The following is a 27,237-nucleotide window of genomic DNA, read 5'->3' on the forward strand; positions in this document are numbered from 1 at the left end:
CTGGGATTTTTGGGAGTTGTAGGCCAAAACGCCACAGGTTGAAAGTCACTGGTCTAGACTCAATGGGATCCTCACTCTCTTTTTAAACTTATTTAATGCTACTCCAGGTTTAACACCAGGTCACTAGTAGCTCTATACTCAGTTCCAATGCCCCCTTGGACTGCTCTAATTTTAAAGTACCTCTGATCAAGTCGTTGCTCCATCACCCATTACACCATGATTTGAAAGGCAGTGTTGTGGAAAATAATCCTATTTTGATTCGTTACTGTTTGTTTACTAATTTTTTAATTATATGTTTATTATCATTTATTTTGTTTATACTGTTAGACTGTTGTAAGCCGCTCTGAGTCCCCTTGGGGAGAAGGGGTAGGATACAAATAAAGTTTTTTTTTATTTATTATATTTATATAGCTGTCTCTGTCCCTCTGTGTCCCTTTGGGCAAGACGGGGGCAATATTTAACAGATTTATGTTAATCTTGCATAAAGAGTTAAGAAGAAATAATAAGGCTGAAAGCAGCTTCCAGTGAACAAATTCATACTAGTGATGCATCTCTATTACTAGATCACTAAGATAGACTTCCATTCTACTGCTTATACATTCTTATCCAGCAACTGTCAAAGTACTTCATCTTCATTTCCAAATAGCCTCTTAAAAGTCTAAAAAGGATAGATTTTTTTCGTTGGTATTACTTGCTGTGGAGATCAGCTTATATTTTGACCAACAGACCTCACAATCTCTGAGGATGCATGCCATAGATGCAGGTGAAACGTCACGAGAGAATGTTTCTGGAACACGGCCATACAACCCAAAAAACTCACAACAACCCAGCAACAATAAAGTTTCCTCTTTGCATCCATCAGAAGGGAAGAATGGTCCTTTAAGAGCTCAGAATCCAAGCAAGTTTTGAAAGTACTGCCTGATTGTGTGGAGAAGATTCTTATTCACTTCAGTGACTTCTTGAATGGTTATTAACTGTGATAATTTTTAAAACGTAGTATTGTATCATTAAATCAACTTCAGCTTTTCTTTCAATATCTTTCTATTGGCCAAGAATAGCTGCAGTGATGCAGGCAAGAAACAACAGGACTTTCAGAAAAAGAAGAGATTCACAGAACAAGCACTTAATACTCACTGTAACATTTTTAGGTAGTATTTTACTTTCAAGCTGCATTGTTCTTTTTTACATCTATATTATGTCCCTGCTTTTTAAAAAGCTAACTAAAGAGACTCTTAACTGACTCCTTACCTCTGAAGCAGTAGCTGCAATATTAACACTGCTGGGATGTCCGTTCATTAGGTCCATACTGCCCACACCATTAGTCTTCTGCCCTACATTTGTAGCAGCTGTCTTTATTCATTCATCTTAAAAGATTCATAATGCCTAAAAAAAATGAAAAATCAGTGTTCCATAAATCATCCAATTCCTCATAACACAGAACAGAATCTTTGGCAATCTTTAGGATTACAAAATAATCTAAAGAAAAACACACTGGCATTGAAATTTCATAGTATGTGAAATGTAACTGTATTATCCCAATGCATTTCAGCTATTTATTCTGAAACAAAGCATCAAGAAAACACGCATAAACAAAGAGGACTCAACAAACCTGAATGCAATATGAAGCTCTATTCACCTTTTGGGTATAAAACTTACTGTTTTAAACTGTGGTTATATGTGTTTATATTTGTATTATGTCATTGCATCGAATGTTGTTGCCGGTTTGTAAGCCGCCCTGAGTCCCCCCTGGGGGTTGAGAAGGGTGGGATAGAAATGTTGGAAATAAGTAAATAAATTTCCTCTTTTCAAAATTAAATTGGACAAAAGAGGGTAACAGGAGAGCAATGTATCAATATATCTGAAATAGTTAAAATAGAAATAAATATTTGCAAGACAAAGTCGAACTTGAGTATTACTAGTTGTATAGTTATCTAGATCCTATTTATATTTGGAACCATTCATGGAAAGACAATGGCTCATGTTAAATACTTTACAGCATGCCTAATTGTTCTGATGTTTAGACACCACTTTACAAGGAGAATTTGATTTCAGATTAAAAAGAAAAGATTTTCATTGCTTTCCAATAGATGTTGCATTAGTGCCCCCTTCTGTTGAGAACAGATTTCTCACAAGTTTCAATTGATCTTATTTCATAATAATGATGGTGGTGATTTCTACATTTACCTTAATTAGGCTATTGATACAGATTATTATATTATTGTATTTTGGCTATTGAGATACTATGCACTGATGCTTTTTGTCCAAGTATATATTCCTTTCTCAGTCCAAAGCAACGAAGGAGAAAACATGCAACCAAAGTATCCCCTCCCCAAATGGAACATTATCAGTTACTATTTCAGAAACAAGTCAGAACAGTAAACCAAAATAAACCTATTATAAATGTCTTCAGATGTTTTGGTCTTCCAACTCATTTCTATCATCCTCAAATATATACATAATTATCCGTCCAATCAAAACCAATATATGGCAAATAGCTAGCAATACCATGTAGTTTGATTTCCAAGGAATAATAATAATAATAATAATAATAATAATAATAATAAACCTTTATTTGTACCCCGCTACCATCTCCGGAAGGACTCGGTGCGGCTTACAAGAGGCCGAGCCCAAATACAACAATAAAAACAGCAGCAGCAGCAACAACACAATAACTAAAAAAAAACAACAACAAAAACAAAGCAATGACAATTAACAACACCCAATGACACAATTAAAAACAATGGCCGGGCCAAATGTAATAATAAAAATTAAAAGTGCTGGGCATGACAAGGTGGGGTGTTTGGAGGGGGATGGGCATGCAGATATCCTGGATCTCTGATAAAGTGTGTTGGAATGCAGTAGGGTAGCCATAAGAAAGCAAAAATCTAAAAAAAAAGGAGCAAGAAGGTCCTGTTCTAAAATACAATCTAATCTTGTAATCATTCATCTGCCAAGTTTTAAAATGTTCTGGTTTATTAAAGATTTTTATTTGGATATCACTTTTTGTTTGATGTGCTTTTAATTTATTTAAATGAGTGATTCAAGCAAAAAAGTAACACCTATAATAACAACAACATATGAGAAAGAAGAACCACTGTTAACTTGAATTGTTTAGTACATCTCTTAATCTGCAGAAAAGGAATAGTGAAAATGAACCAACAAAAAGAATTGGCACAAAGATCGTAACCTATGCTCCATGGGCTCTGAGGAATTCTGCAATTAGTTATAAGAGAATCTTGAACAAAGTTAATTTCCCACCCGCCCACCCTCATTACATTGAGAATGTTGTGTTTAAGTCCATCTTGGTCAGCAAATACATAGCTTTCATCAGATTCTCAAATCTGTGCCTCCTTCCATTAACATTATAAATGTAAATGCTATAAACCTCTCTTAGTACAAACTATGTTTATTCCTTACTTCACTAGTAATTTTTCTACTAATTCTTTTTGATCCCAGAATAACCCTGTTGTAATTATTGGTGTTTTACTAAAGTCCCGTGAGTCTTGAAAGTTTGAGAATGTGGTTATGACTTGAATGTAAACAACAACAAGAACAAAATGAACAAATTGTGCAGTCATGGAAACAAGATGTAAGAACATTTCTGCTTGCTGCTTAATTACAATCTGCTCAAAAATCACCCTAGTTTTTTGGGAGGGACTTTTTTTTTTAATTCTGAAGAAGACAACTTATTTTTCTGAATTTTAATATGCATAAATATATAATGGCCTGATTGAATAGGACATCACACTATGTTTTATCACAGTGGTTCCCAACCTTTGGTCCTCTAGTTGTTTTGAATTTCAGCTCCCAGAAATCCCAGCCATTTTACCAGCTATTAGGAATTGTGGGAGTTGGAGTCCAAAACATCTGGAGCCACTGCTTTATCACTACACAATAGTATGCTTCCCATTCCGTGTTCTCCCCTGACTGCATTCCAACTAACAATTGATTACCATTATGTCCAAATCGGGAACTCTGGTTAGTTGTTACTGTGGCATGTTAGGGGAAGGGGAGAGGTTTCTTAGACTAATCCAGTTAACACTAACTATGGATCCAATTGGCTCAGACATAATGGTAAAATTACAGTGAAGTTGAAAAGAGAAATACCACTTTAACACCAGTTAATTTCCAAAGTTTAAGTGCAACTGCAGTCTATAAAGCATCACATAAAGGAGAAAAAACCCCAGATAAAAACCTCTGCTCCTTCATTCTATCTCATTTTCCTCTGCCCAAGTGAGAGTTCTTCCATACCACTATATAACCCAGAATATCGAGGCAGAAAAATCCACAGTATCAGATAATCCACACTGCCATATAATCCAGTTCAATATGGATTTTATACAGCTGTGTGGAAGGAGCCAGGGTGAGTGAGCAAGGTAATGTGTGAACCCTACCTCCTCCTGCTCCCCCCACCTCGCTTCCTTCCCTCTATTCAAGTGAGTGACAAAATGCATGTGCCTTCCTCTCGCACCCACCCAAGTGAGCAAGTGACTCAGCAGGCAAGCATACAGCTGTATCCAGCCTTCTCAACAGTTTGATTTCTTCCTAGCAACATAAGTGTCATTGAAGTCCCTGTTGAAAATGGGGTGGGGCAGAGACAGAGGAGGCAGCAAATTCAGGAATTCATGAATATTCAAAATCCACAAACAACCCAAAATATAGGACAATTGTAATTATAAATCTGCTTATATAATAATGAGATTGTATGGTAGAAATAGAAAAGCTTTTGAGGTAAGAAGTTAGTGGGATGATGACATTTTCATTGTATGTTTTAAAATAAGGAAGTGGAAAGAAAATTTTTGGCTTTTTCATTTGTTTCCCTCTCTTTTATTATTGAGGTTTTAAGGTGGAAAGTGAGTGGGAGGATTTAATTTAGATGGGGTATACTAGGAACACAATGTTTTAATAAAATCATTGAATTTGTAAGTTGTATAATAAGATTTTATATTGCTGGAATAATATTTTTAAAATTACAAATAAAGAAATAAACTGTTCATGTTCAACATCACTTCCTGAAAAGAAAACGCACAGGTAAATTTTTAAATGCTACTATACCAAGAATGGATAAATAAGTACTGTATGACACCTTTATCCACAGACATGATCTCCACAGACTCCAAAACTATTCACATGTTCCAGAAGTGTTTGTGCACCTCTTTAGACCCTCCAGTGTGATTCTATTGTATGCTACAGAGCCAAATATAGTAAAATATGTGGTTTGCTATTATCCAAGGTTACAGGAATCCATGTGAAGACTTGGATTGCATCACCCAACAGATAGAGGGGTCATACTATATAGCGGTTAGCTTAATTGGAGAATAAAATCTAAGTGTTTTTAATTCTCTAAAGGCAACATCTCTTAATAGATCAATAGCAACATTCAACATTTGTGTATTTCATTGGCATTTTATAAAAGGAAATATGAAATACTAATATTTATAACATTATGAAAGTAGCTTCTCAATTGCTTGTATTTTACAGCCATGTACTCTACTTGTTATATCTTGTGTTCTCCTATTCTAATTAATTTGCAGATAAATGATTAAAAAACTTTTACAAAACATCTATTGTTATAATACAAATATATAAAGGAAAATTTAGATATACATTTCTCTAAGTCAAACTTTTGCAATAGAGACCTGATGAGATCTTGTTATATGCCATTAATCAACACCCGATATCTTTGTAGTAATTTTCATCATCGGAAAGTACAAATTCTCACAAAGATTCAGAGTTGGAAGGAACTATAAGGGCCATCTATTTAATGTCCTTGCTGTGCAGTATTACAACCAAAGCACTGACTACCCAATCTTTGTTGAAAAACCCTCAAAGAAGGGGATTCCACCACCTCCCATGGTTGCCTCTTCCAGTCAAACAGTTCTTATTGTCAAGATGTTCCTCTTAATGTTTAAATGGAATCTTTTTATTGTGATTTGAAACCACAGTATTTTGTTATGGTTTCTGGAGCAGCAGAAAACAAGCTTACTCCACCTTCATTACAACCCTTCAAATATTTAACAATCACTATCATATTACTGAGCCAGTCTGGTGTAATGGTTTGAGCACAGGACTACAATTCTATAGAGCAAGATTTAAATTCCTGTTCAGAAACAGAAACCCACTGGGGCAAGTCACACTCTCTCGGCTCCATAGGGAAGCAAATACAAGCCCTCATCTGAACAAATATTGCCAAGAAAACCTTGTGTTAGGCTTACCTTAGGGTACACTATAAGTCAACAATGACTTAAAGGTACACAGAAATAACATCATATTACTTCTCTACCGTCTCTTCTCTAAGCTACATATATCAAGATCTCTAAGCCATTTCCTTCACAGTGTTTGGTTTCCAGACTTTCAATCATTTTGGTTTTGTCCCCTAGACATGTTCCAGCTTGTCGATACCCTTTGTGAATTGTGGTATCTAGAAATAGACAAAGCATTCCACATGAAGTTGAAGTAGAACAGAGTGGTACAAGTAAGTTCCCTCAAACAGGGTACTATATACCTGTCAGTACCATAGCCAGATGTGGGGGGGGGGGGGACGGGGGGGACGGACACGGACAAAAAAGCAAATCATGAAGAGTAGTTTCATAACAGAAAATAATTAAAATAGTATGGTTTATTCTATATTTTATATAGGCTTAATTAAATCACGTTAATGTTTGCTTCTCATAGACGTAGAATGGGGATTTGGTTAACCAGATTTTTTTTTAACTTGAAAAATTGGGGAGGGGGGGGGTTGAACACCTACCCACCCCCCAGGCTACAGCCCTGATATCTGTAGATGTCATCTTGAACTATACTGCCCTTTTTTGATTGCCACATAACACTATTGATTCATGCAGTCTACAAAGACCTCTAGATCCCATCCTATTTTTGTCCATTTATTTTTCCTGATAAATTTCATTTTATAATCTTGGCTCGTTTCTCAGATTTGTTATGGTCATTTGGAATTCTGAAGATGTCTCCTCAGACAGCAGGTAGCTTACTCCTTCTAATTTGATGCAATTTGCAAATTCCATACATATTCCTCCATTCCTCTTATACAAGTCATTTACAAAGATGTTAAATAACATGGTTCCCAGGACACAGCTCTGTGGCATTTGTTAGTCATTTCTCTTGACTGGTGAGCATTCTGGTGAACAATGCACCAAACAAGCAACACACATGGCCTAAATTTTACTAGCTTGTGTGCAGGAACATCATTGGAGGCCATGTTAAAGGCTTTAAAGAAATCAAGATATACTGTAACAATTTCCTTCATGTAATAAGTTTGTAATTCTGTTTGAAAGAGTTAAACTTAGCCTGGGATGTCTTGTTTTTGAGAAACCAAGGCTGCCTCTTAGTAATCACAGCATTTCTAAATATTACAAATTGTTTAATGATCTGTTTCAGAACCTTTCATAATTCTGATGTTGGCCTGAGAATAGTTGCTCAGGACCTCTTATCCCCCCTTTTTTGAAGATATGGAAATTTGATCTTCTTCAGTGTTTCTAGTTCTTCAAGAATTCTCAAAGATTATTTACAGTGGTTCTGAGATGTGGATCCTGTTCCATGAAGCCAAATCTTGTGGATATTGTGTTTGGTATTTGGTGGCGCCTTCAAAAACCATCCTCCACCAACAGCATAACATAGCTTAAAATCTCTTGATCAGGAAATACCTCCTCACCAACCATTGTAAGGTGCAAATCATCTCTTGTCAAAAGTTTTACTACATGTAACCATAGCCTATGGTTCAGGAAGCCAAATCTTTTTTATGAATTCATTTGCAGTGCCTATTGTTCACTTTAAGTATTTTTCTTCTTCTTCCTGGGTTCTGTCCTTCTATAAGAAGAAGTGATGGAATTAACAACCTATGCTCCAAGGTCCTTTAGCTTCTTGTAGCTTTATGAACTTTTAAAATATGTTGAAGACTATTTTTTTCCAGCATCATTTATTCCCATGTAGGTCAGAGAGAAAGGGTCAACCTCAGGGGGCTTGATGAGTCTTATTAACTTCTCTGTTACATCACAGATCTCTGCCCCAGAGAAACAGAACACCTCTCAAGATATTCTATCAGATTCCAAAACAACTCTCCCTGTTCCTCTCAGCAGTGAAGCATTGATTAACAGCATAGGTCTATTCTTCCTCTGTGAACTGGCAGGGGGGCTTTAATACACAGAAACCCCATGGCTACCTCCATCTTCTCTGAGTACTGAGGTTGTTGCCTCTGTTCTGTGCCTTGTAATTGTCGATTGATTGGAGAGCTTGAAATCAATTATGCAGCTCCAACAACATAACATGATTCTTGATTTTTCAGTGCCTGTTGATCACATTCTTCCATATATTTGCCTCCTGTGTTTAGGAATCATTTGCATCCCTAGAGGCATGTATCACTCCTACAGGAAAATCTGCTTTGCTCTTTCCCAAAAGTGCTGTGTTTCTGTATCACCTACTAAGTGATATAGCCACCTTAGTTACTTAGTTAAATACAGTCTTCTAGTCCGATACCTCCGAATCCTCATTAACAGGACAGCAGTCTCTGGTAACCAGGAAGCAGCTGAATGACATTTCCACCCCCTCCGGTGAGCAATCTCCAGTGTGACAGCCAGAAGCAAAGTTTCTGTCACAATTCACCCTCACACCAGGGTTTGCTAAGGGTGTGTGTGGAAACAGTAGTCAGTGGCTACCTGATCAAAAGAGGAAGAAACAGCTGTTGCTTGCTGCAGCAGCTGTCCAATAAGTGAAGACTGGAGCACCTTTATAATATCTATGTATTCTCTAAACTTGTAAATACTTGGGGATCATGAATATGAACCAGTATAAATGTGCAACTTTATATCTGACTTAGAGAATTCTGTTGTCCATCAATATACCCCACCTTCTCTTCCAGTAGTGTAGCAGTTTTCACCTGATGTAGATAGAGCGCTATCCATACTATCCAGTAGCAAGAAAACTAAAACGGCACAGATGTTAAAAGTCACTGTAATATCTCCCTCACCATCTAGTTTCAGTCATCTTATATAGCCACAGGCATAACATTCCAAATCTCCTCTCAAACTCCCCCACAAAACAGCTGTTTACCTCTTCCTGTTAGTTAAGCTCCAGATACGAAGAAAGCAGCACAGCAGAAGTTCTGCCTCTTTAACCATGCACTTAGAGCATACAGCCCAAAACATGTAAGTAAGCCTACAAACAGTACAGCCAAGCAATCAACCTTAACTCCTAAATCACAATTTTACCTTAAGCAAGGCAGAAGCTATATAATGCTAGTGACTGCTACCTCCACATTAGATTAAGTCAGTGACATACTTATTCTTAGCTAAAGCTATACCCCCACAGATCACATGCTCAGGGCAAGCACACAACCCAAAAAACACAAAAAGCACAAGCAAGCTTCCAAACAGCTCAGCCAATTAACCTTTACTCTCCAAACACAAGTTCATCTTATTCTGTCTCTCTATATACATGCATACATATGACATATGCATTAGAAAGTTACATCCGCTCTCATTACAAGAAAATGTTCAAATCCACCCAGTCACTAAATTTAGACACAACATGCTACATTTTATTATCGCTTATGATTTTTGTAAGCTAGGACAGGAACACTAACAAAATTAATAAAAATACAACGTCTGAAATGCCTGCGATAGATGCAGGCAAAACGTCAGGAGAGAATGTTTCTAGAACATAGTCATATAGCCCGAAACACCTTCAAAAACCCAATAAAATTACTGGCTGACATTTATTGCTGAACACCGTAACATGAGTGTATTTGTGCAGGAACAGCTGTGCCAGGAGCTCCAATTTTGTTTGCTTTGTATTGAATGTTTGTTGTAGTCCTAAGTTTCAGGGTCTCTGCAGATAGGTGGCTGCAATCATAGGGCAAGCCACCTGTCAATTATCGTTAGGTTCCCTGGTCCTGCCCCCCCCTTTTGGGTTTTGGTGGGAATAGGAACCATTTTGGGGGCAGTCCACACAGAGAAGGCTTTCATACAGGACATAAAACCAAGAGCTCCTGTAGAAAGCTTTCTCTTCTACAGCTTGGCTGGGGATATACAGCCCACAGCTTAGCCTGGGATATACAGCTTGGCCGGGGAGAAAGGTCCCATAGCTTGGCTGGGGAGATATACAGCCCTACAGCTTGGCCGGGGAGAAAGGTCCCATAGCTTGGCCGAGGATTATACAGCCTTACAGCTCCTTTGCTGAGGGACTTCAGCCAGCCATCACCGAAACCTGAACTCCTTTTCCCCTGGAAGTCTACAAAGCTCTGCTTGGTAAGGGTCACTCGCAGAAGCCAGAAGCAGTTGGTACTGGGTGCAGAGGCTCCACGCCAACAGAGGCAAAGACAGATTGCCCGGATTAGAAGTTAAGGATTTCCCCATTAGTTACAGTTATGAAGATAGTGCCTGTTCCCTGTGGACAAGATTGAGAGAGAGCCAATAGACTGTTAAGAAAGCCTTAAAGTACCTGTTTGTTTTCGATAATAAAGAACTGGGTTGAACCTTTAAGCAATCTAAAGACTCTGTTTTAAGGAAATCCAAAGGCCTTTAATCTGAGGCAGCCCCGGTGTCCCGTTGGGCACACAGAATTTATGTCCTGTCTACAGTTTTATGCACAGGCCCAGCGTGCGACAGCACAGTATTCTTGTTTTCCTGAACAATGGTATTTCTCTTAAAAAAAAAAAAGAAGCTTTGCTGAAATTCTAGCTCTGATCACAAATACTGTTTTTCCAATATATCAATACTACAGTACTATGCATTCCATATTTAACTATCATACCTCTCTTTACCTTTCTGATGGCAAATATATTTCATTTGCCAAAGTCCATTATAAATTCTCTGTGATAATGATTTCTAACGGAACAAATAGCAAACAAATAATTTACTTGATCCTATTTTTAGAAATCACATTGTATCACTGGACTAGAAAGTGGGTTGACCAGTTTAAAGAACACATTACAGCTTTCTGCCAGAAAAAGGCAGTTTAAAAAAAATAGTGTTAGAAGACATTTGTCATGGGCAGAATACAACAAAAGTCAAGATCCACAAAACAGTGATACTCTTATTGGGCCAACTAAAATGCACAAAATATATCATGCAAGCTTTTGAAGCTCCCCTAGTTTCTTCACCAGGTGAAGATTTTAAAAATCATAATTTAAAAAGTGGTGATGTTACAGAGAGGCCTACATTTTATTTATTTATTGAATCAATCAATCAATCTCATTTTATCTCAGATGTTGTTTGTGGTGTCAGTTAAGATGGTCTGACGGGATTTCAATGCAGGCAGAGGCCATTCCTCCTCTTGGTCATGTGGGGTAAATGGAAGGTTATAAGATTTCTGCTTCATTAGCAACAGAAAAATAACTTCACTTGAAACCAAGCTGTCCCTGTCCAGTGCAAAGTTAGCTGTCCTTTTTAGGGAGACAATAGTAATCTTCCCAAGTCTCTGGATTTCACTGTACAGTATTTCGCTGCATGGCTATAAATGAATATGTTACCACTGGCAGCAATCTTAAATCAGCCATAGTAAAACATTTTAGTCCCAAGAAGTAGCACAAAATTAAAAATATGTTTTCTATTTTTATTTTTGAGTCCCTGCCCTCCTGCAGATATTCAATGGCAAATGTTATAGAAACCCATCTTCCAGACTCAAACAGATCTATCTACTACAGATGTCATGGTGTTGATTTCCCAGCCATAAGGACTCACACAGTGCTTTATCCCTTCTTACTGAAATCCACCTCATCGTACATTTACATACATTAACTATAGCTCTGCATCAAATGTGAATAACTGCAAAACAGAGGTGACACATTAGATTTCTTCAAAATCAGCCTGATACATACAAGAATAATCTGGTCTCACTTCTGGTTGCTTAAATAAGCAGCAAATTCTGTCAAAACAAGACTTCCCAAAAGAAGTCTGCTTAAATACAGATATTCAATACCGGCAACTACAGCATTCAGTTCCCAAAGGAAAGGCCTTCCCATCCTTCTGCTCTTTTCAAGTTTCCTCCAATTTCTCTGCAGAAACAGCCTTTTAAATATCCCAGATTCTTTCTTTACATGCTATAGATTAAATCTAGCATCCCTCACGCCAAAAGACAAACCTTAAGTTCATTCTGCTTTTTTGCAAGTAATATTTCATACTTCATTCACTGAAACCCTAACTCAGACCATGGTTTCATAAAGAAAGTCATGATATGCACTACTCATGTGTAATGAAGACCACAGTAGTTCTGTGGAAGGGAAAAACATATTCCACTACTAATTTCTTTGTAACTTAAAAATCAGAAGTGTTCTGCTTCCAGGGAGAACAGCAAAAAGGTGACCTGCACACAACATCCAGGGATACAGAGATAATTATAAACACAGTGCCAGAATAAGTGAATGCAACACAAAACTCACTTATGATTCTGTTGCTTTAAAATTCATTGGTCGGCTTTAAAGTCCAAACATCAAAGTTTTGTGTGCAGCCTGAGATGAAGTGCATAGGTATCCCTGCAGCTTCTGCTTTTCTATAGCTTCATGATTTTAGCAACTGCTGGATGCAGCCTCCCACTGTATCAACTCTGTCGATACTTCCCCTCAAGATAGGAAAGAGATACTGGTGTAGGAACAGGTAAGGAGTTAGCTACAACAGTATTCTGACCAGTTAACTTTAAAGTTGCATTTAGTATGTTTTTCAGAGAGGTTTTGGAAAAGCATAATTCTGAAATGACTACAAAGTTATTATCTAGGATTTGATAATGAAATATTGTCTCCAAAAGCAACATGAACCCATTCACGACAGAAGTTTTAAAAAATCGTTGAAATCCAACTATTTTGTTTATATCAACACAATAAGACAATATGGACAGACATGATAAATCCAAGACATGTTTTGAAATGCATGCAACTGACAACAAATACCAAGAAGAGTTCAGAAAACCATTTTCAAACATGCTGGTAATATAAATTCCATTCCTTCACAACATGACTGTTCACTGGTAGCAAGTGATCTATAGAATAGACACCAGAACATAACAATTTAATTAGCATATACTGGATTCTTTTAAACTTTGACTCCAATCTATAACACCCTTCAGTCACACTAAGGCCCCTGATACACTGTACTATATTCCAGGATCTGATCCCAGATTATCTGCTTTAAACTGGATTATATGAGTCTCAACTGCCAAATAATCTGGGATCAGATCCTGGGATATAGGCACAGTGCGGAAGGGGCCTAAGTAGCTTCTTGATGCAGCTCCTTATGCTTAGTCTTACCAGTGCAGTGCATGCTAAGGAGCTGTTTTCAGAAATAAAATTTATCCTACCTGTACAGCTTTCTAGTCATTTTTTAAAAATCCTAATCATAGTCAGGAAGAAGATTTTGACAAAACAAGCTACAAAAGTGAAGATGAAATCTGCTCTTAGAGAAGTGAGAGAGAAACAGAACCTGGTTCTACAGCACACTTCAAATTGACTCTGACAAAGAGATCAGAAATGCAGGGGTGGCTGCTAGGCCAGAGGGCAGGGTAGTCTACCACATGTAGAGACTTGTAAGAGGAACAAGAGCCACAAGTATAGCCAGCCATCAAAACAAACAGAATAAATTCAAGAAGCAAATCATTCCAAAATCATGAGTACAATGCAGAAGGTTGAGAGGAGGTCATTTGATTTAAATGTTGGGTTAAAAAATAGCAATGAAGAAATAGGAAGAGATTCATATTAGCAAGGGAAGGAGGGATACAAAGGGGCTAAGGGAAGGGAGGAGCTTGGGTTACTTTGTGGCCACCTGGCTGGCTCTCTGGCAGCAGGGAAGAGGATTGGCTGACTGGTCTCCTCCGGACCTGCAGAGGCCAGGTGGAGTGGACCAGCCCAAGCCAAGCGGTTGGGCCAGGAATGTGTCTGTGTTGGGGGTTCAGGGGTCATGTTGAGTGGCCGGCTACGGGTTCTGAGGAGGCCCCAAGGAGACCGTTGAGATGGAGGCCATTTCCTGTTAATTAGGCCCTCTCTCCTTGGAAACCTATAAATTGTTGAGTCCAATTCATGTATTTTTTTTAATTAGGGGAGGGGTTAGGAGTCTTCGATAACTCCTAGACAAAGGAGATTGGCTGTGTGATTCTTAAAACTTTGGGACTTTACTGGAAAAAATAATCTGTATAACAATATACATAGTTTTTCTGCACATAAAATACATTTTGGAGCAGTAATTTTGTTTCTAACATACACAAAACACACTATTTTTGCACAAAATATACCAATTCCTAAACAACATTATTACTTTTTGTATAGGAATCAGTATATTTCTGCAATTTTCATACAATTCAAGTGATCAAGTACCAGGAGTTCTACAGCCAAAATTGGGGGGAATGACTGGCAAGATGCAATGTGAATTTTGAGGTGAAATTGATAAATCCTGATGATTAGGCATGATTATGTCTTGTGCTTCTCACAGAGGCAATCAGCAGGCACAACCTTTCCTCCACATAATGCATACCACTTAAATCCATGCACACACAGGGAATGTCTACACTGCATTATTGAATAAGAGAAAAAGAAGAACAATGGAAATTTTTAAAAAATCAGAAATTAAGAAATAGAAAATGTTACTTTATACCATTTTTTTCCTGGAAAAAGATTCTTGCACTGCTGCTTTTTGAGAAGAGGGAAGTCAAGAATGGGTTTTGACATGCCCTTAGCATTTATGCTAGAGATCTGGAGTAGGATTTCTGTATTAAAGCCTACAAGGTTTTGTGTAAGCCTTTATATGCAGGTACCAGGTGCATTTCTGTGAATCACAGAGACCAAAAGAAAAAGTGACTTGAACTTTGGGGGGGGGGGGGGGAGAGAATAAAAAGGAGTGCCAGGGTACCACCAATATTGCCCAATAAATCATAATTTGTACATAAAACTATATAAATATGCAACACACACTTTTTGTGTTAGGAGCGACTTGAGAAACTGCAAGTTAGGTTCTTGTGCGAAAGAATTGGCCATCTGCAGAGATGTTGCTCAGGGGATGCCTGGATGTTTTTTGATGTTTTTACCATCCTTGTGGGAGGCTTCTGTCATGTCCCCGCATGGAGCTGGAGCATCCGCGCTCTCCCCAGGTTGGATTCGAACCGGCAACCTACATGTCGGCAACCCAACCGTCAAGTCATCAGGGCTGCCGACACATGGGTTTAACCCACTGCGCCACTGGGAGCTCTTAACACTATCTGGTGACACTATCTCTTCTGCTCATTTGTAGACAGATATTATTATTACTATTATAGTTCAGGTAAGGCAATTTCAGGCATTAAATATATAAGTGTTCCTTTTCCATGTACACTTTTTACATGTAAAGTTAAGATGCTACATGAAAGCCAGGAAAAAAGATAAATTCTGTTCAGATTAAGTCAGTCCACATCAAACATGTTTCAACATGTGCCTTGAATGAATGTGTATAGTATCTTAAGTGTCAAAAGCTTCTCCAAGGCATTTTTAAAATTTATTTTAACTGCAAGTGAATACATGTAATATATGAAGTTTTTGCTACCAATACTGCATTTCAGTCTCATACTGAATTTATGTAAACAAATCAGACTACTAATTTAAATACATTATAATGAACATAGTAGCATCAATTCTTTGTGCACTGCACATGTTTAGAATTATGCAGAATTTTATCTGTAAACATACACTGTTTTCATGTAGCAATGTCTTTAATGTGTGTCTGAAAGATATTCTTCAGACATAAGAACCACATGCTGGGCAGCTCCACAGTATATTAACATTAATTAAGTACACAAAGTCACTACAGAGGCTTCAGGTCAAACAGGATGGGCTATTTAAGCCTTTTTAAAAAACAATTTGTCTATTAAAATATCACAGTGCCCAACTGCTTTGCACGTTTGGTTTTTACTTTCAAATTCAAATCTCCCTTTTGCCATTCGTTTCAATCTTTCATTTTTGCTGGCCAGATGTTTAATGTCCAGGACACAGACTAGACTGGCCAACTTGTGACCCTATGGGTATTCTTGAATTACAACTGCCATCAGCCCTAGCCAGCATAACCAGTAGTGAAAATATATGGAAATTGCAATATAGCAACATGCGGAGGGCCACGTTTCACCATCCCAGGGGCAAACTTTGACAGGGCTCAAGTACATAGAGGGAAGGGGGCTTGTAAAAGAGCCCCCCTTCCCAACACAAGTTGATTCCATCTGTGAAAACTGAGGGTGTCCTGATACAGAAATTTTAACTTTTTACTCTAAAATCACTACTTTTAAACATTTCTGAAGTTACACCATAGGTTACATCGATGCTTTTCTTACAAACTCAAGAATGTTTCCTATGCCTTTCATACTGTCATTTAACAAAACATCTTGCCTGAAGCAGAGTACAGTGGCCCTTGGTATCCACTAGGGTTGGTTCCAGTGGATTCTCTTGTGGATACCAAAATACATGAATGCTAAAAGTCCCAATATATGCAGTGGCATATATAAAATAATATACATTATATAAAATGGTAAAATCAAGGTTTTGAAAAATTACTGCATGTAATTTTCTGGCAAGTTCCATTATATGCAATGGCATATGTAAAATATTATAAATTATATAAAATGGCAAAATCAAGGTTTTGAAAAATTACTGCATCTAATTTTCTGGCAAGTTACATTATATGCAATGGCAAATGTAAAATATTATAAATTATATAAAATGGCAAAATCAAGGTTTTGAAAAATTACTGCATGTAATTTTCTGGCAAGTTCCATTATATGCAATGGCATATGTAAAATATTATAAATTATATAAAATGGCAAAATCGAGGTTTTGAAAAATTACTGCATGTAATTTTCTGGCAAGTTCCATTATATGCAATGGCATATGTAAAATATTATAAATTATATAAAATGGCAAAATCAAGGTTTTGAAAATTACTGCATCTAATTTTCTGGCAAGCTGTGTAACTTCTGTAGAAAAACTGTAGTTTCAAGTCATTACAGGAGGGGGATTCCCAAGTGCCTTGATGCTATGGGGAAAAGCTTATTAATTGTTCTCAACATCTGTTGGGACTCAGTAAACTGAGATTCATCATCACTAGGATTCCATCCAGGTCCAAGTGGGAGGCATGCTATGATGTAAAAATTTCAAGAAAGTACAGGGTGTCCCATATAATTCTGGAGGGAAGTGGACATACCCCTTAACAGGGTGAATTATTCCAATAGTACAAAAATGTTGTGATATTACAAGACAAATGTTAAGTGAGGCTTGCAACTGTGTTTCAACAATGACAGCAGTGCATTGCTGCACAGATAGTCAACAAATTGACTATCGTGCATCAAATTGTAACTTAGAATGGAATTTGTAACTCTGAATAAATCATTGTTATAATACATGTTATTTAATAAGATGTATTTACTTAGCAACTATTAGGATCTATGCATGGGGGAGGGAGGGGGAGAGCCTGTATACACTTTTTCCCAATGCTTACGCACTGCACTTTGATAACACGGCAATAATAATCTCAGTCTCTGCAAAGCCTCTGTAAAAGAAACAGGAGAATCCAATCCAACCCAATTCTCCCAGCTGTGACATAGAAAGGAAACAATCAGTTCTGTTTGTTAGATAAAGGCCTGCATTCCTACTAAGCTTTCCTTTCTGTCAACTATAGCTATAATTCACTAGACTCAAATTGAAATCTATAGTTCTGTGTACTCACTTAAATCATCAATTCAATAAAAAAAATAATGGGAATAAAAGTTAAACATTAAACATTCATCAAAACAGGAGCAGCTAGTTCTGAATTCCTGAATAAGTTACTATATTTTCATATTATGCCAAACATATTAGAACAGTGTCAAAACCAAGAATTTTGTTAGATACACCATCCTTTAAAGATTACACAATTCGGGAACTCCATTGCGGAATGCACTTGCAATCCTTCATAATAAAAGTAATCAACGTTTATTTGAGAAATGTGTTTACCACCAGTGTTCCTGTAATGATCAAACAGTGTTTTAGCATTTAAATAATGGCAGCACACGACTCACCTAACAATCACTACAAGCCTCTACACAAGAGAATCACAACTGCAGCTAAATGATGAAAAACATAGATTTGAATTTTTAAAAAGAAATACTGCTGGTAGTACATAAGTTAAATATAAACATCCTTAAGACAAAAAGTACTCAAAATCTAAACAAAAAGGAAATTCTCCAAATGATAAAACCTATTTTTCTTAAGTTTCACCCACAACTGGAAAATACTCTTGATTTGTTTCTCCCGATGTTTTGGAGATGAGACAAAATTATTATGGAGATCAAATCAGCATTGAAATGCAAAGACTGCTCATTTATCTAAGCACACCACAACTTAGAAACATTCAAGGAACCTCGCCAATTGTTATGGTGGAGATACAGGAGCTCCTGAGAGACAATACAAACACCCCTGGGAGATAACATATGAAATTTGACCTTTCCAAGCTCTCAAGTTCATATGGATAAAATGCCAACAATGCAGTTGTGAAGTATTAATAAGCTGTTCATAGTCTTGAGCTCTGGTATGTTTAGGGCAGAAGTAAGCAACAATATGGTTTTCTTGAAAGTTTGGATGGTTGTCCCACAAATAACTTTGCTAAAAATGCCCTATTGGGAGCCATTTACCACATTTCAGAGCCTTGTTAAAACCAGTAAATAAACTAGAATATGACTGTTGGTTTATTTCTCTGTTAGAAGGTCCAGGGTTTGGATGGAATAATTGCCTCCAACCATGTCTAGAAAAGTGAAGAGGGCATTTTTAGAAAACATTTTAAAAAATCAAGATTGCACTTTCACAAGGGAATAAAAGAAAGAGATCTACTTTATAAAAAGCACAATTATGTACCACTGTTCTGTATCTTTTTCTGAGATGATCACAAGATAGATTATGTGTGATCATGGTTGGACTGCCTGCTAGTTTGGATGGCTTTAAAAAGAAGAGAGGAGACGATATAGAAGAGATCTATTGTTCTGAAAACCAATTGTGATAGATTGAAGGTAAAAATGTTCAGTGATTGTATGCAACTAACAATTCTGTGTGGCATTTGGTAGGATCTCTGGGGAAAAAAGACTATTCAACTCAGAACTGCTAGGAAGCCCTGAGGTAAAATAATCAAAAAGCACTCTGCTCATACACAAAATATCCTCCCTGAATTTGGATCACATGCATACACACACACACACACACAAAAGGAATGAAGAAGCATTACATTAGACCAGTGCTGTCAAACATGTGACCCTCCAGGTATTTTGGTCTTCAGCTCCCAAAATCCTAACGAACTGGCAAGGGCTTCTGGGAGTTGGAGTTTGAAAGATTTGTAGGACCGCAAGTTTGATATTTCTGCATTAGACCCACAATGGGAACACTGTGCATTAAATATGCATGGCCATTTCATTCCCAACCATTTCAATATCACTCCATATAGAACATTATTACTGTATTATGTTTCAATTGTTACACAAGCTCTCTCACACACGCAAATCCTGCTTATTCCCTCTCCCCATTTGCACATCTTTATATTTCAAATCATGAGCTTTCCAACCATTTTGTCACATATCTCTCTGTCTCTATAGGGAATGTTTTGTCACTCACAACCTTCCTAAACTGAAGTGATAAAAGTAATTTTTCTTATATTCCTGGAAATTCCTGGAAAATGCAAATGTAAATATTTGTTAAGAGGTTCCCTGCACCAATATACAACAAAGTTTATGAGATCTTAGGATGGCATACAAATAAAATCAATTCAAACAAATGAAAAGTTAAAAAACCGAAATATAGTTCAAACAGACTAGAACATGGTGATCAATTTAATAAAATAAGGATTATGAGCAAAGGTTATGGATGAATGGTACCATGCAGTTTATGTTTTTAATCTGTTATTATTCTATGTATTTTACTTGCTTGACTGTTTAATTGTTTTAGTTGACGGGATATATTTTATGGTTATATTTAGACGGCATTGAATCTTGCTGGAGTTGTAAGCTGCCTTGAGTCCCCCCTTGGAGATGAGAAAGGCAGGATATAAATGAAGCAAATAAAATAAAAGATATGGTAAATGTCTAAAACCATTTAAAATGGCATACATGGTTTGGAAAAGAAACCAGATCCAAAGACATTAATAAAATGTAATGTATTAAAGTAGATGTCAGAATAAAGTCCTCTTGGCATGTATGACTCTCATTAGTGGGGCTGGGGTGGGGGAGGACCTCCAGCATGCCTTATTTCTCAGGCAAGCATAAACGGCGAGCGGAATTCAAGTATCAACATCCCAAGTCATTTAGGGATTTGAATGTAATCACCAGTATCGTGAGTTCAGACTGGAAGAAGATCCCACTGAGTATAGTGTAACTTACCCTCAAGTTAAATTGGAGATTCTGAATCACTTCAACGACTTGAATTAAATTTGCCTGTGAATCTCGAATGGTTTCATTTTAATTTGGTTGATTAATAAATCTTTTGGCTGTAGAAAGAGGACTGGTCCATCTATGACTATAATGCTCTTGTATAAACTTTCAGATATTCGTTCTTTCCATAATGATAACCTGGCAAAATGTCATTAGCTAGACAACTTAAGAAACTATTTTAAGTAAGAAGCATATTGTGGGTTCTCAAAGCTAAAACCTTTATTATAGGTCATTATGCCATTTTTCTATGGTATTCATAAAAATGCTATTATGACATAAGCATATGCTGAAACAGTCTGAACCCAATGATTGCTTATGCCATAATGTATGTCTTAGTTTTTAGTGTACCATAAGACTGGGCTATTTTCAACAGAATCCGCTGCAAACAGAATAATCTAGTCTTACAGATCTGATAAACATCAAGTATTTTCCCTGTTGTGTTGAGTTGCATAGGTCTGTTAGTTTTCAAACTATATTCATTAACTTACTAAAACCGCTTTGTTTTGATTTGTTTTGATTTAGGGGTAGAAGTAGAGAAACAGATAACAATAATGATAAGTTGTGATAAGTTGAGACATTTTAAATTAGTCAAATTACATCTATGTAACAATGTACAAATGAACAGTATAAAGACCAAGACTTCTACAAATAAACTCTAGCTGTAAGATCAAGTAATGTATTTCCAGCATAACAGTCACCACCACATAATCATCACAACCTGTTTACTGAATCCAAAAATATTTTTTTGGACTCAGAAACTCATTATTGCATAATCTTCACACGGGGGGGGGGGGGCAAGAGAAAGAGGAAAGATGAGGAAAGGTTTTGGGACTATTTGTTTACAGTAAGAGATGTTCAAAGAGAAGGGTGCATAGAGCGCACATCAAAGTGAAACTGGGGGGGGGGGGGGGAGGAATCGAGAGAGTTAGCTATTTGAATAAGCTCAAGCGGCTGCCCAATGAGAGAGAAAGAAGGCCTCCATTTCAGCCAATCCAAAAAAAAGGCAGATTTGTACATGCAGAAGACGAGGGGAGGATTCCTTGGCTTGCATTAGTTGAGGCATTGCACCTGAGTCTGGGAGTGAAGTGGGGTGGAGTTGCAAGTATAAGTACCTTCTAACTACTTCAACACACCAGAACAGTGGTTCTCAACCTGTGGGTCCCCCGATGTTTTGGCCTACAACTCCCAGAAATCCCAGTTTACCAGCTGTTAGGATTTCTGGGAGTTGAAGGCCAAAACATCTAGGGACCCACAAAATGAGAACCTCTACATTAGAGAAGGAATCCACTTTAAATCTGGTTGCTGCCTCCTGAAGAATTCTGGGGTTTGTAGTTGAGGGAAGGATCCTTTAACAGCCTCACTAAACTATAAACTCCAGAATTCTGCAGGAGGCAGAAACCGGATTTAAAGTGAATTTGTTCTTTATTGTGAAGAATCCATCCTCTGCTGTAACTGCATTCCTCAATATGCAGCATCTGCTGGCTGTAAGGCCAGACAGATTAAATAACTCCAAAGGAAACTCAGAAGCAGTAAATTTAAAGAGACATAATGCCTGACAGATTAAATTGCTAAAAGAAGAAAGCAGTAAATGTACAGATACATAGCTCCCTTAGTTACTATTCCTTCCTTCTTTTTAAAAACTGGAATATATGTTGCTTAATGAAAATGAAAAGATGTGAATGGTTTACAGCAGGGGTCCTCAAACTAAGGCCCGGGGGCCGGATGCGGCCCTCCAAGGTCATTTACCCGGCCCTCACTCAGGGTCAACTTAAGTCTGAAATGACTTGAAAGCACACAACAACAATAATCCTATCTCATCAGCCAAAAGCAGGCCCACACTTCCCACTGAAATACTAATAAGTTTATATTTGGTAAAATTGCTTTTCATATTAATTATTGTATTGTTTTAAAGTATTTTTTGCCCTACAAATAAGATATATGCAGTGTGTATAGGAATTCATTCATTTTTTTTCCAAATTATAATCCGGCCCTCCAACAGTTTGAGGGACTGTGACCTGGCCCTTGGTTGAAAAAGTTTGTGGACCCCTGATTTACAGAATACCCTGCCATCACAGCTGTAAAAACCAGCCACATGCAAAACCAAAAAAAGTTGTTTTTTTCAAATACACAAGTAGATGTAATCTATTATTCAAGCTTGCAGGAGCACACAAATTCAAAGTATAAATCCAAAATATTGCCCCGCCTCTCATTCTAGCACTTCCTAGAGACCTGCGTTGAAAAGGATGTACTGTATATGCTCGAGTATAAGCCGACCCGAATATAAGCCGAGACACCTATTTTTACCCCCCAAAACTGGGAAAACCTATTGATTCGAGTATAAGCCAAATGAGAAATGCAGCAGCTACTGGTAAATTTCAAAATAAAAATAGATGCCAATAAAATTACATTAATTCAGCCATCAGTAGGTTAAAAGTTTTTGATATTTACATAAAACTGTCATTTAAAATAAGACTGTCCAACTCTGACCAAACCATTATTCTAACCTTCCTCAATGTAATGTGCTTATGTATCCTTCCAATAATAATACAGAGAGTTAAATAATAAATGTAATAGTAATAATAAAAATAGAGTAAAATAATAAATGTAATAAAAATAATGATCAAGTAAAATAATGTAAATTTCAAAATAATAATAGAGTAAAATAATAAATGTAATAAAAATAATGATCAAGTAAAATAATGTAAATGTCAAAATAATAGAGTATAAGCCGACCCGATAATAATAAATGTAATAAAAATACTACTAGTAAGAGAGTAAAATAATAAATAACCTTGACTTGAGTATAAGCTGAGGGAAGCTTTTTCAGCCTTAAAAGGGGGCTGAAAAACTAGGCTTATACTCGAGTATATACAGTAATTCAATGTGCTCCAGGGCAAAAAAATATCTTAATACTGGGTTAAGAAAATATGGTGTTGAGATAATGGGTCTTGTAAAGTTTTATTCCAGATTTTACTCTCATGGTCAGTTATAAAATGTTTCAGTGTTCCTGCTGATGGTCCTGAATATTAGAGAATGGGCAAATGTTGACAAAAACAACAAAATCAGAAGAACAAATACAAGATCTTAAATATTATTTCTGCTTATTTATTTATTTATTTATTTATTTGCTTTATTTCTATACCGCATTTCTCAACCTATGTTAGGTGACTCAATGCGGTTTACACAATATTAATTACCACAACAATAACAATTAAAACACAGCATACCCAATAGCAAACACACAACCATTCATACAATGCCTCGATCACAAACAAGATCCAGTCTCATATCCTTATGCCGTTCCTATGTTCAGTTTACCGTCATTCTGTATACAATTGCGCTGATTAGCCAAACGCTTGCTCAAAGAGCCAGGTTTTGAGCTTCTTCCTAAATGCCAGCAACGAAGGGGCCTGTCTGATGTCGTTTGGTAGGGCATTCCATAACCGAGGGGCCACCACCGAGAAGGCCCTGTCTCTCGTTCCCGCCAGCCGTGCCTGTGACGCAGGCGGAACCGAGAGCAGGGCCTCCCCGGACGATCTTAATGTCCGTGTCGGTTCATAGGAGGAGATGCGTTCGGAGAGGTAGGTGGGGCCGGAACCGTTTAGGGCTTTGTAGGCTAGTGCCAGCACCTTGAATTGTGCCCGGTAGGGAATTGGCAGCCAGTGGAGCTGGCTCAACAGAGGAGTGGTATGCTCCCTGAGAGCTGCTCCTGTTAGCAACCTGGCTGCCGAGCGCTGGACCATCTGGAGCTTCCGGGCAGTCTTCAAGGGCAGCCCCACGTAGAGCGCGTTGCAGTAATCTATAGTGATCAGATTTATAATATTCTTAATATGCAAACTCTGTGGAAAGCAATAATATTTGACTACATTTAAGATGCCTTTTGATGACTGATTTTATGAAGAAGGAAATAAGTCTTGAAGACTCATTTGTCTTGAGGGTTTGATGAAAGATTAACAATGGAGATGTACCTATACTTGAATTGCCTTTTGTTTCTACCCAAGGAATGTTAGATCGTACTTGCAGAAGATGGATGTGAGCATATGCCGTACATACGTCAATGTGTACTTTGAACAGCATTGATATAGCAACATAACATACAGGAGGCTAGGTTTAATGAATTAACACTGAGAAAGAGATATGTTCATGAACAGTATGACACAACACTAAGAAAAAGCAGTTGAAGCATACCTAGTACAAGTATGTATTAACCCACTCTAATTCTTTAAAAAAACATTCAAGGTTTATATAGTCAAGCTTAAAATGCCTGGGACAAGATTGTGGAGGGGAAAGGGTGAAACTCTCAACTTTAGGTCACCAGTCTTGAGTTCGTGCATCTACGGACTGCATGTGTAATCTCTGGATTAGTTGTATGAGACAGTAGCACATTCTAAGTAATTTCCTGAACAAATCATGATTTAATGTACTCTATATCTTTACTTCCATAAAGTCGGGGGGGGGGGGGACGGGGGGGGGGACCAAAGCTTCTTAAGAAGTGAAACACTGGGACAATTAATAATCTTAAGCAGTGATTCCCAAACTCTTAATACTCCGGTTTACAGAAGTTCCTGGTCCCTTGATCAATGATTGTGGAAGCTGACATATAGAACACCTGGAAGACTAGAGTTTGAGAAATACTGATCTAGAGGAAGACTACAAAATTCAACCTGTGACACGAGGAAACTACGGCCAGTTCCCAAGTTATGAACAAGATATGCTTTGTAGGTTTGTTCTTAAATTGAATTTTTATGTAAATCCAAACAGATACATTTTTTACGTCTAACTCCAGCCACTTTGGATAGCATAGGGAAGGGTTAACAAGACTGTAATATTTGTTTTGCTGCTTGTGCCCCTGTTCAGATGATTTCACCTCACTTTCTGTCCCTGTGAGAATTGGATTTTGAAAAATTTGGCTTGTTGTAGAAGCAAAGATTAGCAATAAAACTTCAGTTGTGATACCCTTTTCCCCATGAAAACCTTTTGGGGGCGAATTTCCTTTCTCACAGGTAGATTTCTCTCACTTCCTATTGTCTCAACCCTGTTCTTTACTAGGAGTTGTTTGAAACTCGGGGACAACCTGTAAACAGCTCTCCAGGAAAACATATATATTGCCTTGCCTATGTTAGGAAACTTATAATGGTAACAAAAACTGAGCTATCACACAGCTCTCTAAATATCAAGCAATCATGAACATTCTCATTTGCAAAGAATTACTTTCTTTCATAACAAATGATTAGTGAATTAACTGATCCTTTAAAAAATCATAATTTTAGCATCAAGTTATGAATCTAATGTTATTACAGGATTTTGAAGTACCTTCACATTTCTGCACATGTGCACCCACCAGAGTACATTCCAGGAGCATGCTATACATAATGTGGTATTCTTTTCAACCCTGTACATCACGGCGTTATGTGTCACGACACATCTCTGAATGGATGTAATTACATGCATTTAGATCAACATGTAGTCTTAGACAGAGACAAGTAAGGAAGCAAAAGAAAAAAAAACACTGGGGGAGGGAGGAAACAGAACTGCATGCTCACTTATCATAGCACGATGCTTACAATAATAAGAAGGATATGATGGAGTCTAGCTGCTTAGTCATGCTGTCTACACAGGTAATGCAAATTAACACTGAATCACTCCCAGTTTTAAATTATTTAATTATTTATTAGAGTCATATTTGTTAGATCAAAACAAGAATTATTCATTTGAGAATTATAAACCTACCACATCTGATTTATTAATTTCAAGTTTTGGTGGCATCAATACTTACAACTGATTAAAAAATTAAAAACTGAATGGGAAAAGGACTCTGACTGACAGTAGCCCATTTCACACAGCTTGTATTGTCATCTCCACAAAAACCACTTTGTTCATTATCATCTTGCACAGTTAAGCTGCAGAACTTTTTCCTCTTTTACAAGCAGGAATAGTATCTTCCACATTTATGAATAAAATGAGTAGAATGACAAATACAGACACAAAATTCTAAAAAAATATATTCAAAAACCTATGTATCAAACTGTTCACAGAGACTTCTAATAGCACCTTATGGCATTTAATGTTTGCCAATTTGTTATAAACCATCCTGAGTCTCTACATGGAGATAGGGCGGTATATAAATAAGGTTGATTATTATTATTATTATTATTATTATTATTATTATTATTTCCATGTGTGTGTGTTAAATAACAAGGGTGATAAAATTCAACCAGGTGGGACCCTGTGGGCTAGTAGCCAAAGAGATGATTGAGAGAGCCTCAGTACAATCTTCAGTGTTTATACCTCTAGACATAATTGGAAATACTGTGAAACAGTGTTCCCTAAGTCACTTCAGCAATGCAGCCCAGAACAATGCCATATCTGATAGCATCAAATGTCATAATAACTAGCAGGGATACACTCTGCACCTAGTGCAGCAAGACAATCCAGGTCATTTCTGTCCCATAACTGTACCTGAACCCAAACTGTAATGTATCTAAAAATAATACGTCTCATCCAAGAGATCCAGCTCTTGTGGGCTAAGGTGTAAGAAACCTTAGCCGCTTGAAATTGCTCCAATGGATGGCTCTTGGTAAATACAATGGTGAAAAAGATAAAAAACGTTATACTGCCTGAACTTTCATGGTACAAGCCTGCAAACAGGCTCTAGCATGTGTTTAGTCGGACACAATCTAAGTTTCTGACAGCATCACTCTAGTCACCATCTTATTCATTTAACTACAACCAGTTTCCTACAAAACTGAGGAGCTTATTTAGAAAGGATCCTCAGGATCACTCCAGCTGTCACCCAGATCTTCAACAGAATCACCCGCCAAAGCAACAGAAAAATCCCCA

At 37.3% G+C, this 27,237-nt stretch overlaps 1 protein-coding gene across 2 annotated transcripts in view; it reads right to left on the reverse strand.

The window, feature by feature from the left end:
• RALGPS2 (Ral GEF with PH domain and SH3 binding motif 2) overlaps positions 1-27,237 on the reverse strand; it is a 132,143-nt gene that overhangs the window by 94,877 nt on the left and 10,029 nt on the right. For both annotated transcript variants that reach the window (XM_067467648.1, XM_067467649.1), the window contains exon 2: positions 1,249-1,383. In XM_067467648.1, the coding sequence (XP_067323749.1) occupies positions 1,249-1,305 (57 nt within the window). In that variant the 5' untranslated portion in view covers positions 1,306-1,383. The remainder of the gene's footprint in view (positions 1-1,248; positions 1,384-27,237) is intronic.

The sequence above is a fragment of the Anolis sagrei genome, chromosome 4 (genome assembly GCF_037176765.1).
Source record: "Anolis sagrei isolate rAnoSag1 chromosome 4, rAnoSag1.mat, whole genome shotgun sequence".
NCBI lineage: Eukaryota > Metazoa > Chordata > Lepidosauria > Squamata > Dactyloidae > Anolis > Anolis sagrei.